The 12,784-nt window shown below is 34.2% G+C and overlaps 1 protein-coding gene across 1 annotated transcript in view; it reads right to left on the minus strand.

The window, feature by feature from the left end:
* The window catches only part of LOC109080845 (PH-interacting protein-like), a 41,620-nt gene that overhangs the window by 6,448 nt on the left and 22,388 nt on the right, over nt 1–12,784 (minus strand). The window contains exons 19-32 of the mRNA XM_042750338.1: nt 11,999–12,182; nt 11,598–11,703; nt 11,264–11,398; nt 8,108–8,199; nt 7,786–7,999; nt 6,798–6,911; nt 6,277–6,384; nt 6,059–6,183; nt 5,881–5,963; nt 5,223–5,334; nt 4,929–4,990; nt 509–664; nt 312–432; nt 52–177 (exon numbers count right to left, since the gene is read on the minus strand). Coding sequence (XP_042606272.1) covers nt 52–177; nt 312–432; nt 509–664; nt 4,929–4,990; nt 5,223–5,334; nt 5,881–5,963; nt 6,059–6,183; nt 6,277–6,384; nt 6,798–6,911; nt 7,786–7,999; nt 8,108–8,199; nt 11,264–11,398; nt 11,598–11,703; nt 11,999–12,182 — 1,738 coding nt within the window. The remainder of the gene's footprint in view (nt 1–51; nt 178–311; nt 433–508; nt 665–4,928; nt 4,991–5,222; nt 5,335–5,880; nt 5,964–6,058; nt 6,184–6,276; nt 6,385–6,797; nt 6,912–7,785; nt 8,000–8,107; nt 8,200–11,263; nt 11,399–11,597; nt 11,704–11,998; nt 12,183–12,784) is intronic.

Here is a 12,784-nt window from a genome sequence, read left to right on the forward strand (position 1 = left end):
CAACGCCACTGGTTAAGTTTTATTTATAATTTTTATTTGTGATTGACTTACTTGATAAATTGTAGCATGAGGTCAGATACGAATTTGGCAGTTTTGACAATGAAAGCGCCTGGTTCATTGAAGGTTTGAGCATTGTGTTCAATGTAGCGTACCTCCCACATCAACGATGACATTCGCCTGACAAAAGCAAGCAAATAACAGATACATATATAATTTGATATAATCTACATTAGAAGTACACACTGATTTTTGGAATATATCAAGTGTTTACACAGGTATTTGACTGTCATGTCCATTAACTTTGTGCTGACCTATAGAAACGGTTCTGCAGTCTTTGTCGGATAGTGCTCAGATCTGTGACGTAAGCAACTACGGTGCAATATGTTGGATATGCCTGCAAGTCCACTGGCAGTTCAAATGGTGCAGCCACATCTGGAGGAGAGAAAGAACCACTGTTATATTCCAGACACAACCATAGGAAGAATTTTGAGATATGATAACGACATACCCAAAGTGCAAAGCTGGTCGATGCTTCTGATGATGCGCTCACACTCTTGGTCACGTGTGCGTGAGCCCCACTCTCCTTCTAGTGGCTTGTACAATAAGGCTTTCTGCTCCTCCTCAGTTAGAGGCACACTCAGACCTAACTCGTCAGGAAATGCTGCTGCACACAGACAGAGAAAATGAGATGGAGGAAAACAAAAAGACAGACAATAACAACCCTGTTTGGATTACTTATTAAAACAATGCCAGCTGGACATCAGAACAGTTGATACTCTCAATCTGATGGTTGCTGTGACGACTACTAAACATTGTGTGTGTGCATGCGTGTTTTGCCTATGTTATGGGGACCAAATGTCACCACAAGGACAGTAAAACCTGAAATCTGTAACATTTTGGAGACCTGCCAAGAGTTCCCAATAGGAAACTTATGCTCAATAAACATGCTCTATTATATTTTAATGGAAATAAAAAAAATAAAATACAATAAAACAAAGGTCACAAAGCCAATTACCTAAAGAACTGCACTCAAAGTCTTTTATCAGAGCTGAAAATATTTTAAAATATGTTTGGAGTGTGGTACCCTGTGTGAAATCAGAGCAGTGTTATATTTCTCAACGTGCTTATGTGCTTGCTTTTATTAGTGCTGTGAAAATGAATGTGCTATGAGATTAATTAAACATGTTTAACATCATTAAATTTAAGCTAATCTAATGTGATCTTACAACAGCTTCATTCTGTTTTGAGAGAGATTTCTGCAGACTAGTTGCTTTAGCACAGGTGGTTCAATACACCCAAAACAATCTTATATTTAAAAATTATAGGGGGAAAAAATATTTTTAATTGATCCAGTTAAAACACACAAGTCATAATTCATAGAAAAGTTTGGGATCATTAAGATTGTTTTGAAATACACCTTATATGTTCACCAAGCCTGCATTTATTTGATCAAACTAGGGGTGTGCGATATGACGATTTTTGATCGTGGACGATAAAAATGTCTCCATGATCTGCTTTTGAAGAAATATCGTAGTATCGTGCTACAGCGCACATTCTATCAGCTGCAGTAATGGTGCCTCCGTCATATACTGTACAAAGCCACATGCATTCACATCAGTGTTGACTCAGCGGTAGAGTTACTCTCACAGGAGATACTCTCTCATTATTTGCATGTACTATTAAATGTTTCATTCGCATGCTTGTCTGACCTGTGCTTTTTCTGAGCACCGCATACACCCGAAGCACGCGCGCTAAAGCCTGTCAAACAGAGCCTGATTACTGAACTAAGTTATCTTTTGCGCTAATACTGTCAAAACACACAAGGTTTACATGTAGACTCAGTTGGTTATGTCTAAAATGAAAGTAAACAATTGAGAGAAAAACGTATACGTGCCTGTATATTAGATGCGTGCAGGTCTTAAAGGGACAGTAGGCCTATTAAACATGCGACTGTCGTTGTTGGGACTCACTGTAATGTTGTCCCAAACCTGTATTAATTTCTTTCTTGTGCTTAACACAAAAATAAGACATTTTGTAGAATGTGGGTAACCAAATAGTTGCTGGTCCACATTTAATTTTATAGTAGCAAAAAATACTATGGAAGTCACTGTGGACCAGTAACTGTTTGGTTTTCCACGTTCCTCAGAATAGCGTTTATGTTCAGCAGAAGAAAGAAACTCATTCAGGTTTAAAACAACTTTTGAGTGAGTAAATGGTGGTATAAAAATAAAACTGACAGAATTGACAGACAGATGACAGAGTTTTTATTTTATTCCTTTAACGTCAATAAAACAACAAAACACAAAGCGACAAATCACTGCTCTTGACTGAAAAAATGTAATACAGTTGCTTTAGGAATCAGTTTATATAGTGTTTTATTTTTATATTTGTTCATTCAATATCTTGAATGCTCCTGCTAAATACACCCATTACCTGAAAATAAAGCACTCTTTGTTTTATTTGTATATTATGTGTTGTTGTAATGTGTTTCTTTGTCATTCTTTTATCTTTGTTATTAAAAATAAGAAAAAAGATTTTTATCTTCACCCTCTTTGGCCTAAATATCTGTCATTCTTTTTTTTGTTACCTTGAAAGGCTTTGTCTTTATAATAGGGAAATTAGTTTGGCTGTAATGCTCAGACAACTTGCAAAATAGTTAAACCAACATGACAAAGAATCATGATAAAACGGTGAATCGTGATATTTATTAAAAAAATAAATTTTGATTATACATTATAAAAAAGAAAAATACATAGATTTTTCATTCTTGAATAGAAAGTTAAAAACAACAGCATTTATTGAAAAATATTTTTTGTAATAATGTAATGCAAGTCTTTATGTATAAATGTCAAAAGTCACTTTTGATCTTCTCAACGTGCTTTATGTGCTTGCTTTTTATTAGTGCTGTGAAAATGAATGTGCTATGAGATTTAATTAAACATGTTTTAACATCAGTAAATTTAAGCTAATGCATGTATCTAATGTGATCTTACAACAGCTTCATTCTGTTTTTTGAGAGTGAGATTTTCTGCAGACTATTGCTTTAGCACAGGTGGTTCAATACACCCAAAACAATGTTATATTTAAAAATGATAGGGAAAAAAAAAATTTTTTTAATTGATCCAGTTAAAAAAACACACAAGTCATAATTCATAGAAAAGTTTGGGATCATTAAGATTGTTTTGAAATACACCTTATATGTTCACCAAGCCTGCATTTATTTGATCAAACTAGGGGTGTGCGATATGACGATTTTTGATCGTGGACGATACAAATGTCTCCACGATCTGCTTTTGAAGAATATCTTAGTATGGTGCTACAGCGCACATTCTATCAGCTGCAGTTCTGGCGCCTCCGTCATATACTGTACAAAGCCACATGCATTCACATCAGTGTTGACTCAGCGGTAGAGTTACTCTCACAGGAGATACTCTCTCATTATTTGCATGTACTATTAAATGTTTCATTCGCATGCTTGTCTGACCTGTGCTTTTTTCTGAGCACCGCATACACCCGAAGCACGCGCGCTAAAGCCTGTCAACCAGCGCCTGATTACTGAACTAAGTTATCTTTTGCACTAATACTGTCCAAACCCACAAGGTTTACATGTAGACTCAGTTGGTTATGTCTAAAATGAAAGTAAACAATTGCAAGAAAAAACGTATACGTTGGCCTGTATATTAGATGCACCCCAGGTCTTAAAGGGACAGTAGGCCTATTAAACATGCGACTGTCGTTGTTGGGACTCACTGTCATGTTGTCCCAAACCTGTATTAATTTCTTTCTTTTGCTGAACACAAAGGAAGACATTTTGAAGAATGTGGGGAACCAAGCATTTGCTGGTCCACATTTAATTTTATAGTAGCAAAAGAAAATACTATGGAAGTCACTGTGGACGCAGTCAAACTGTTTTGTTTTCCACGTTCCTCAGAATAGCGTTTATGTTCAGCAGAAGAAAGAAACTCATTCAGGTTTTAAAACAACTTTTGAGTGAGGAAATGGTGGTATAAAAAATAAAACACTATGACAGCAAATTGACAGACAGATGACAGAGAGTTTTTATTTTTATTCCTTTAACGTCAATAAAACAACAAAACACAAAGCGACAAATCACTGCTCTTGACTGAAAAAATGTAAATACAGTTTTGTTTAGGAATCAGTTAATATAGTGTTTTATTTTTATATTGTTTCATTCAATTTCTTGAACCGCTCTGCTAAATACACCCATTACCTGAAAAAAAAGCACTCTTTGTTTTATTTGTATACTATGTGTTGTTGTAATGGTGTATCTTTGTCATTCTTTTATCTTTTGTTATTAAAAATAAGAAAAAAGATTTTTTTTATCTTCACCCTCTTTGGCCTAAATATCTGTCATTCTTTTTTTTGTTACCTTGAAAGGCTTTGTCTTTTAAAATAGGGAAATTTAGTTTGGCAACTTGTGTAATGCTCAGACAACTTGCAAAATAGTTAAACCAACATGACAAAGAATCATGATAAAACGGTGAATCGTGATATTTATTAAAAAAAAAAGAAAAAGAAAAAGAAAAAAAAAAAGAAAAATACATAGATTTTTCATTCTTGAATAGAAAGTTAAAAACAACAGCATTTATTGAAAAATATTTTTTGTAATAATGTAATGCAAGTCTTTATGTATAAATGTAAAAGTCACTTTTGATCATTTTTATGTATGCTTGCTTTCGTTAGATTTTATTTTATTAGTAGAATATTAATTTCTTTAAAAAAAAGAGTAGTGTAGCTAAAAATGTACATTAACTTGCAACTTATTTGGCACAATTGTGAAATTTCAAATAGAATCTCTATATATTTATTTCTAGGCAAATTAAATCTAATTTACTGTACACATATAATTTTATATTAATTAAATAGACAACGTTTTTTATTTTACTGACAGCTGTAGTGATTCATACCTTCATTGGGAATCTCCTCCATGTCCCATGGGCTCATCTTTTCTGTATCTCCATTATCCCAGCTGCATCACACAATAACACAAGTTGAAGAGGAAGTGAAATTACAGAGCAATTAAATCCAGAAAGATTTGTGGGTTTTAAACTGGCTATTTGTTAATGTGGTTAAGACAACTAACAATGTGTGCTGTTGTGGTCTCATGGCTTCATAACTGGTTAGGACACAATGTAACAATAATTGAATTGCTCTATAACACGTGTAAAGATGTGTAGATGGACACAGAGAACTGACCAGACGTTTGTTGTAGCACTGGACACAGAGAGTCTGGATATTCGGCTTGGTAAGGCTCCTGACTCTCAATCGTACCAAACCACCAGGCATCATCTATCACTGCACGGAAACGATCACCTGACAAAATAAATCCATCTCAAATCAGACACAATTACACACACTCATCAACTCTGTATCAGGAACAAGCAGTCATTAACAGAAAGCAACACATTAAGTTAAAAAAAAATTTAATAATACAATTCATACAGACAATTACTTGAATACCTCTTCTATTACAATTAAAAATGTATTAAAAATTTGTGATAGATAAATAGAAATACTGTGTCAAGGTCAGTATGTTTTTAAGAGGTTTTTATGAAATAGCAACATTATTTCAGGTAAAAAGGAGTGTGTACAATCACACCTGTTCAATGTCTAAGAAAATTATTTAAATACTTTGACATTTTAGTCAAAATTTTTGGTAGATTGCATTTTTTTTTACAACGTGAATAAACCAAGATGAAAACAAAGATGACATTTTTAGGAATTTAGCACTTGGATTTTGAACTAGATTTTATAAAGACCTCCTTTTCATCATCTCAAACCTCCCTGTGTGTCACTGACCCATTTAAACCTGTAAAAAACAAATATCTGTGCAGAAATGCACTCAATTCACACACTAACCTATCATCCAGTTCCTCTGTCTTGCATTATCAAACTGCTGCCGAAGTACCAGGAAGTCGATGACATCAGGCATGTCGTGGTATCTAAGACCACAACAGAAATGCGAGTCACAGGTTAAAAGCCACTCAGTGAAGATCATGGTGAATAAGTCACTGTGACTCATGCAGACAGTACTCACTTCAATGAGAAAGAGCCGCCCGTCAGTTTGCCAGTGTCTGGGTCCAGGAAGGCCAGCTTCAGACAGCACAGAGTAGGCAAACCAACCTCATACTTGATGCCCACAATCTTCAACAGCTCCTGCTCCTGCAGGCACACGATCACAAACCATTTCCAGTATGTTTTATCATGTGCATAAAAAATACTGTGAGGTTAAAGTTCATTTCATTGAAGACTTACCCTGAGCTCTAACTTGTTCCAGGGCTGTTTTTTAGGATTTATACTGAAGATCTTGTTTTTTTTGGCCATCTCCACATAAGCTTCATGGCCTTGATGGAAATAATATACCTGTTCACAAACACAACAAGCAGCTTTCTGTTATAAGCATTGTGATGAGTGGGGTGGGGGAGATAGCCGTGGGAGTGGAGCGTTAATGATAATGAGCGACACTTGTGCCACTCACCGGTCTCAAGTCCCACGGAAGAGCTCCGGAAGGATAAAAGGAGGAGTGACAACAGTGCAAGATGAGAGAGGACCGGGCCTGGACTTTATTTTGTATTTTGTGTGCGGCAGTCGTCCGCAAGGGGCTGCCGCTCTGCTTTCATTTTGTGTTTATTTTATTATTAAAGCGTTTAAATGTTCGCCGGTTCCCGTATCTACGAACTTTGCTACAAGCATGATTCCACACACCACATAAATAATAATATTCCACATTTTATGATGCTTTAGCAGACTGTTGTACTGAAGACTGTGTTTTGTACCTCATCGCCCATCTGTGGGGTGAAGGGGCATCTCCGTGGCATGGTGTCAGTGATCCAGGCGGAGGGCAGCCATTCCTCTAATGTCAAACCCTGGTTCTGCATTTCAGGTATCCTCTGAACATATAAACACACACACATTTATATATAGCAAGTTCAGACTAACTTAAAAACAGAGCAGGACTATCACACAAATCTGAAAGTGAACTGAAACTGTCAATGTAATTAACTATGTCCCAGGGGTAATTCTTTATTTTAATTAAATTATAAAAAAGATCTCGGTCTCAGATGTAGACTTTTTAGATCCATGATGATCTCCTCATGAAGTGAAATAAAATATTTGAACTTTTATTACATAAAAATGAGTCATATTTTTACTCAAATAAAGACTGATGACTCCGCTATGGCATCATTTCCACAACAACCAAATATTTGCCATTAATAAAGTTCTTTCAAAAGTTTGTGCACTTGGTTACCAAGGAGACAACAACATCAGTGAAGAACTTGAGATGAAATATGAGACATTTGATGTGTGAAGAATGCAAAGAGGTAGGGAAGGAATCAAGGTTTTCAACAAGGTTTTTCACAGTAAATGTAATTTCCAATCAAGATGTTATTGTAAAATTATGCAGAAAGTGTGAAAATATTACTCAATTGTGTGTATTTGGAAAACATCAAATACTAGCTATGAAATTAGTTATGGCAAGAGAAAGGAATCTGTCATTTTATTCTAAACATTTTTTAAATTCCCTTTTCACATTTTATTCCAAAAATGTTTCCAATATTATTTCCAGCATAAAAATTAATGGTGATACGGTGGAAATAATGATTTATAGAAACGTATATAAAAACAGAATGACAGAACTCTTCTGTCACTCATTAAAGCTGTAATGACCATTGTCAATGGACAAATTCAAGAAACTAGTGAGCTTGATAAGCATGTTTTAAGGGAGGAGTCCATAGCTGAAACAACACTCTAAAGACCACTGACCTTCCGTTTCTCCTTTGGCTTCTTCTTCTTTGGTAGTGTACCATCTTTGTCCTGCTTTTCTTTCCTCCTCTCCTTCTTGGAGTCTTTTTTCTTCTCTCCATCTTCTTCCGAGCTGCTGGCATTCTTCTTCTTTTTCTTCACGCTGGTCTTCTTGGGCGGTTCCAGGTTTATTCCAGCATCTGCTGTCCAGTCTGAGTAATCGCTGGAGTAATCGCTGTAATTATAAACAGACCCAGCATATATGTGTGGCTCTGGCTGACGTATGTGTATGTCAGATATATGGCACTATGTCATATGAAGTTTGAGGGTAATGAACATTTACCTGGAGCTGCTGTTATCATCAGGCCAGGGTTCTTTTTCCTCTCTTTCCTCATCTGATGATTCTCTGCTCGGAGGTCTTGCTTCGTTTTCTCCCTAAAAAAAAACAACAGACACGTTGAGACTGAAGATTACCACACACTTTTTATGCCATTCTTAGAACACACCAACGGTTCCAAAAAAAAATTTTTAACAGATTTTATTAAAAAACTGAAATTTGGTTTTCACATATACGCAACAAGTCTGATGTCACTACTCCAGAAAATCCATTTTATAATTCAGTATTTTTCTCTAGCTATACTTAGGGCTCTCTGAAATTCATTTTAGATTTTTCCCCAATTTTTTTTTTTTTATGTGTGTTTACAATTTTCCGGATTCCATATTTTCCCCATTTTAATTTTTCTAGACTCTGTTTTAATGATTAAATAAATTTGTATTCATCAAAAAGCAAGTCTAATTAATTTAAATCAGGAAACTTACAATATTAAACAGCAATTTATCAAAAGCATATTAAAATTACATTTTAAGGCCCTATGAAATGTTTTTTTTTTTTTAATTCAGATTATTTTTAACTAATTCTGTTTTCCATTAATTTTCTGGATTCCACTTTATGGTTTCATTAAATAATAGTAATCAAAAGCATCTCTAATTAATTGATTTTATTAAAAAAGTAAATTATTATCATTTTATGTATTTTTTTTCTCCAAGAAATACTGTTGTGTATTTACATTTTTCTGCTAAATTAATTCTGGTAAATATTCCTTTAAAAATAATGTTTTAACAATAATGTTATTAGTAGTAGTACTATGATTACATTAAGAAGTATAACTGTCAAAGTTTCATCAAGTTAAACCGAACCTTTATTTTGACGGGTTGCTATGAAGACTTTTAGGTTTCTGTTTGTATATGATAAGACGAAAATTTTACTCAAAGGAAGGTGTAAAATGCTCATGAAGTTACTCTCAGAGTAGTTTTAGAGATTATGTTCATGTGTTCATGTACTCATATATTGAGGCGGCAAAGGCTGAAAACACTGTGAGCATCACACGTTCTTCAGTATATGTGTGTTAAATTAACTGCGTGTCTGCACCATTCATTCACACATAGACACAGAATATGCAGGATTCATATTTAAATGGTATTTTTGTTGCTTAATATTAACAGACACTAGTTCAAATCACATTTTGATTTAAGTGTACAGACCAACATTTGATGTATCCATTCAGAATTTGGCAAATACCATGACATTCCACATTATACAGGAAATTCTGTTTTTATGACAGGATTCTGTGATTCAGTACGTGTTTTCCGCATTACGGAAATCATATGACCCTACAGTATATACTACTGATTAAGAAAAAAATATTTTTTTTGCAGTGTAAAAACTGGAAAGTAAATAATATTCCCAAACAAGCCTGTTCACACCAAATCCTGATTTGAATAAAACCAGAGTGTTTAAGATATTCACAAATATGATCTGATGACAATCTGACGATTGTTTGAAAAGTGAGCAGAATGACTGCTATCCAAATGGACCAATAACTGCTATTTAAAAAAAAAAAAGATTCTAAAATCAAAGTAAAAAAAATATATATATATATGGATCTTCAGTTCAATCATTCTATTTCAGTGTGAAGTAGATCATTTGTTTTTAAAAATTGTCATTCATCTTTTTCATGCTGAAAATTATGATTTGGTGTTAGTAGGCATTTGCACTGTAGTTGCAGTTACACTGAATCTGTTATAACTCGTTCTATAGATTGAGAAACTTGCTATGGATGCAACATTAACACTGTGAATAGACCACTCACACTTTTAACAGAGATTTTTTTTATAAATATGGATGGATAAATATCTATATAGAATGGATGTCAATAAAGAGAATTTTAACAATAAATTAAACATTCTCAGTTTTAAATGTTCAAGTCAATATGAATGTAAAAACTGACACTATGTTCTTCCGTAATACACATTCTTGTATAGTAAATGATTGATCTCTGACAGTCTAAAGGTAATAACTTGCGCTGCCTCTGAAATGGAACTTCCCTTTTTAATTGATGCCTCTAGGCCCTTTTACATTTCAACCACCTGTCATACAGAAATCTTTTTTCCCCAATTCACTCAATAACCTGGTGAAAGTCCCATACATTTTTCTCTTAAATCATCCACATTTCTATTTCCGCGACATTGCGGCTAAAACAACAACATACAAACTATGACAGTGGTAATCTCAGGTACTGATTATGTGCTTTATTCAAATTTAAACGTGTCTGATGTGAGTTTGAATATCATTTTGCGTGACCTTATAGCCATACTGAAAGTAACAACAGATAGTTTACCTCAGATCTTAAAAATAAATTCAAGCAAACATTTACGTTAAAACTGAGAACACATCTGTGCACTACGTGCCATTCACCGTACAGGAAATACTACACTGTGAACAAGTGACCGACCTCAGCTGGCACTTCAGCGTCTATTTATAGTGTAGAGGGCGGGCGCTTCAGATTCTAGAGAGCATTTGATTGGTCAGAAGATTTGATGAGAATCTAAAGTGTACGTCAAAAAATAAATAAAAAAAATTTCACACTGCACACTGGCTTATAGATAAACTTAAGACTAACAAATTGATACTAACACCCAAAAAAACTTTAATTTTGATTTCATGGGGACTTTAATTATGTAAAAAATATTTGATATTTTTGAATTAGATTATAAACTCCATTTAGTTGCGAGTGCAGTGAGCTTCCAGAGAAAGCCCGCTCACACACACTTTTGATTGGCTGTGATATTTGATTGATTCTGTCGCGTCATAGTGTTGCGTAGCGTCTGGTGTGGACACCCAAATTTCTTGTCGCTGGAATCTTGTTGCGTCATGTGTAGTTAGGACACAGTGTAAGATGTCTTTTATTCATCAAGGATGCATTAAATAGATCAAAATTGACAATAAAGACTTTCATAATGCTGTTTTTTGGAACTTCATATTCATCAGCTTTGCCATTACAGGAATTAACTACATTTTAAGTTATTTTCAAATAGAAAACAGTTATTTTAAATTGTAATAATCTTTCCAACTAAAAACTTTTGAATGATAGTGTTAGTTCATTAAATGGGCAGTTACAGTGACTTTACTTTTCCCTAAAGGGACATCTTTTGACAGTACCTCAGAAGCACTGTGTTCTTCCTCGTTGGGTTCACTCTGACGACTAGTTGTTTCCTCGGCGGATAGTGTTTTGTGGTTGTTATGGTTGTTATGGTGGTGACGCCGCCCCTCCTCCGCAGAATTTTCTGTAGCATGCTGGAATGATAAATACACAAATTAATTTCCATGTTAAACAGCAACTAAAGCTTTAGCAACATTTAGTTGGATGTAAAAATTTGGTGATGAATGATGCTGCACACAAACAGTACATTTCATCCCAATCAATCAGTGAGGCAGACAAGTTTATCCAGATTTGTATATATTTTCAAACTGATGATCATATATGATCATTTACCCGGTTTTCTCTGTGGTACTGGCTGTGCACGCTGCGTCTCCTCCTTTCTGACCTGTAGATGTTGATTTCCTCTTCTCCTTTAGCTGCACGCCAAATCTCCTGCTTACTGTATTCACAAACAGACACACAAAACAGACAAACTGCATTACACTGTAAGAAACAATAGAAAGAAGACACAAGAAGGTCTTGTTTGAGTTGCAGGTGTCTGTCAAAATATTAAATAAAACAGATATACAAATGTTTCGACATTTTACATCATACGGTTTGTTTGTTTTAATTTTTTTAATCCTTTCTGCTTTTTTCAAGGATTAAAATAACATTTCAAAGCCAGATTTAAAATTCATTCAATGAAAATCATTGTCAGACTTTTGGAGTCCACTGTATATGAATGTGTGTTTTACCAAGCTATAGCTGGTGATAGTTCAGGAACGAGAACCCTTCGACTCCATGCCACCAGGTCTCTCTCGGTGGCAATCTCACTACGTGGAGCGTTACTATGCATCTGGCGAACACCTTCGATCTGTCCACTGCGTCTCAGACCCACGTTAGGTGGAGAAGAGACCTCTGTGGGAGAACTGACAGATCCTACACACACAAACCAGACATGCAACCAGCATCAACAATACTGTTAACAGTATTACAATCACCCCCCCACTGGTTTATAGAGTTGTTTTTATGGATTTTTTGTTGTTTTTTTAATTGTTTATTTTGGCTCTTTTTTTGGTTGTTTTTGAAGAAATCGATTTGGAAATAAAGTCAAATTAGATTGTCTAGCTCTTTAATTGTTTTAACTGTAGACTGCTGAATGCACGTGTTATTGTCTTTTTTTTTAGTTAGCTTGTTTTATTGTTTTTGTAATATAATGCAACAATTTTTATTCTACATTTGGTATGTTTTTTTTATTTACTTATTTACTTTTATTTTTTATTAATTGATATGGCTGAAAAATGTTGAGTGCTTTTTGCTATTTTAATTAGTCTTATTCAGTGTTATTGTTAACTAAAACTAAAATAAATGTAAAAATGTAAACTGAAATAAAATAAATAAAAATAAAGCTTAAATTAACATATAAATACTAGGTGAAAAACCAAAAAAAATAAAAAATTAAAACAGCATATAATATATAAATAATTCCAGTATAATTTGTACACAATTGTTTTGTGATCATTTTTTAATTATTAAATTGT

Source organism: Cyprinus carpio, chromosome B23 (genome assembly GCF_018340385.1).
Source record: "Cyprinus carpio isolate SPL01 chromosome B23, ASM1834038v1, whole genome shotgun sequence".
Lineage (NCBI taxonomy): Eukaryota > Metazoa > Chordata > Actinopteri > Cypriniformes > Cyprinidae > Cyprinus > Cyprinus carpio.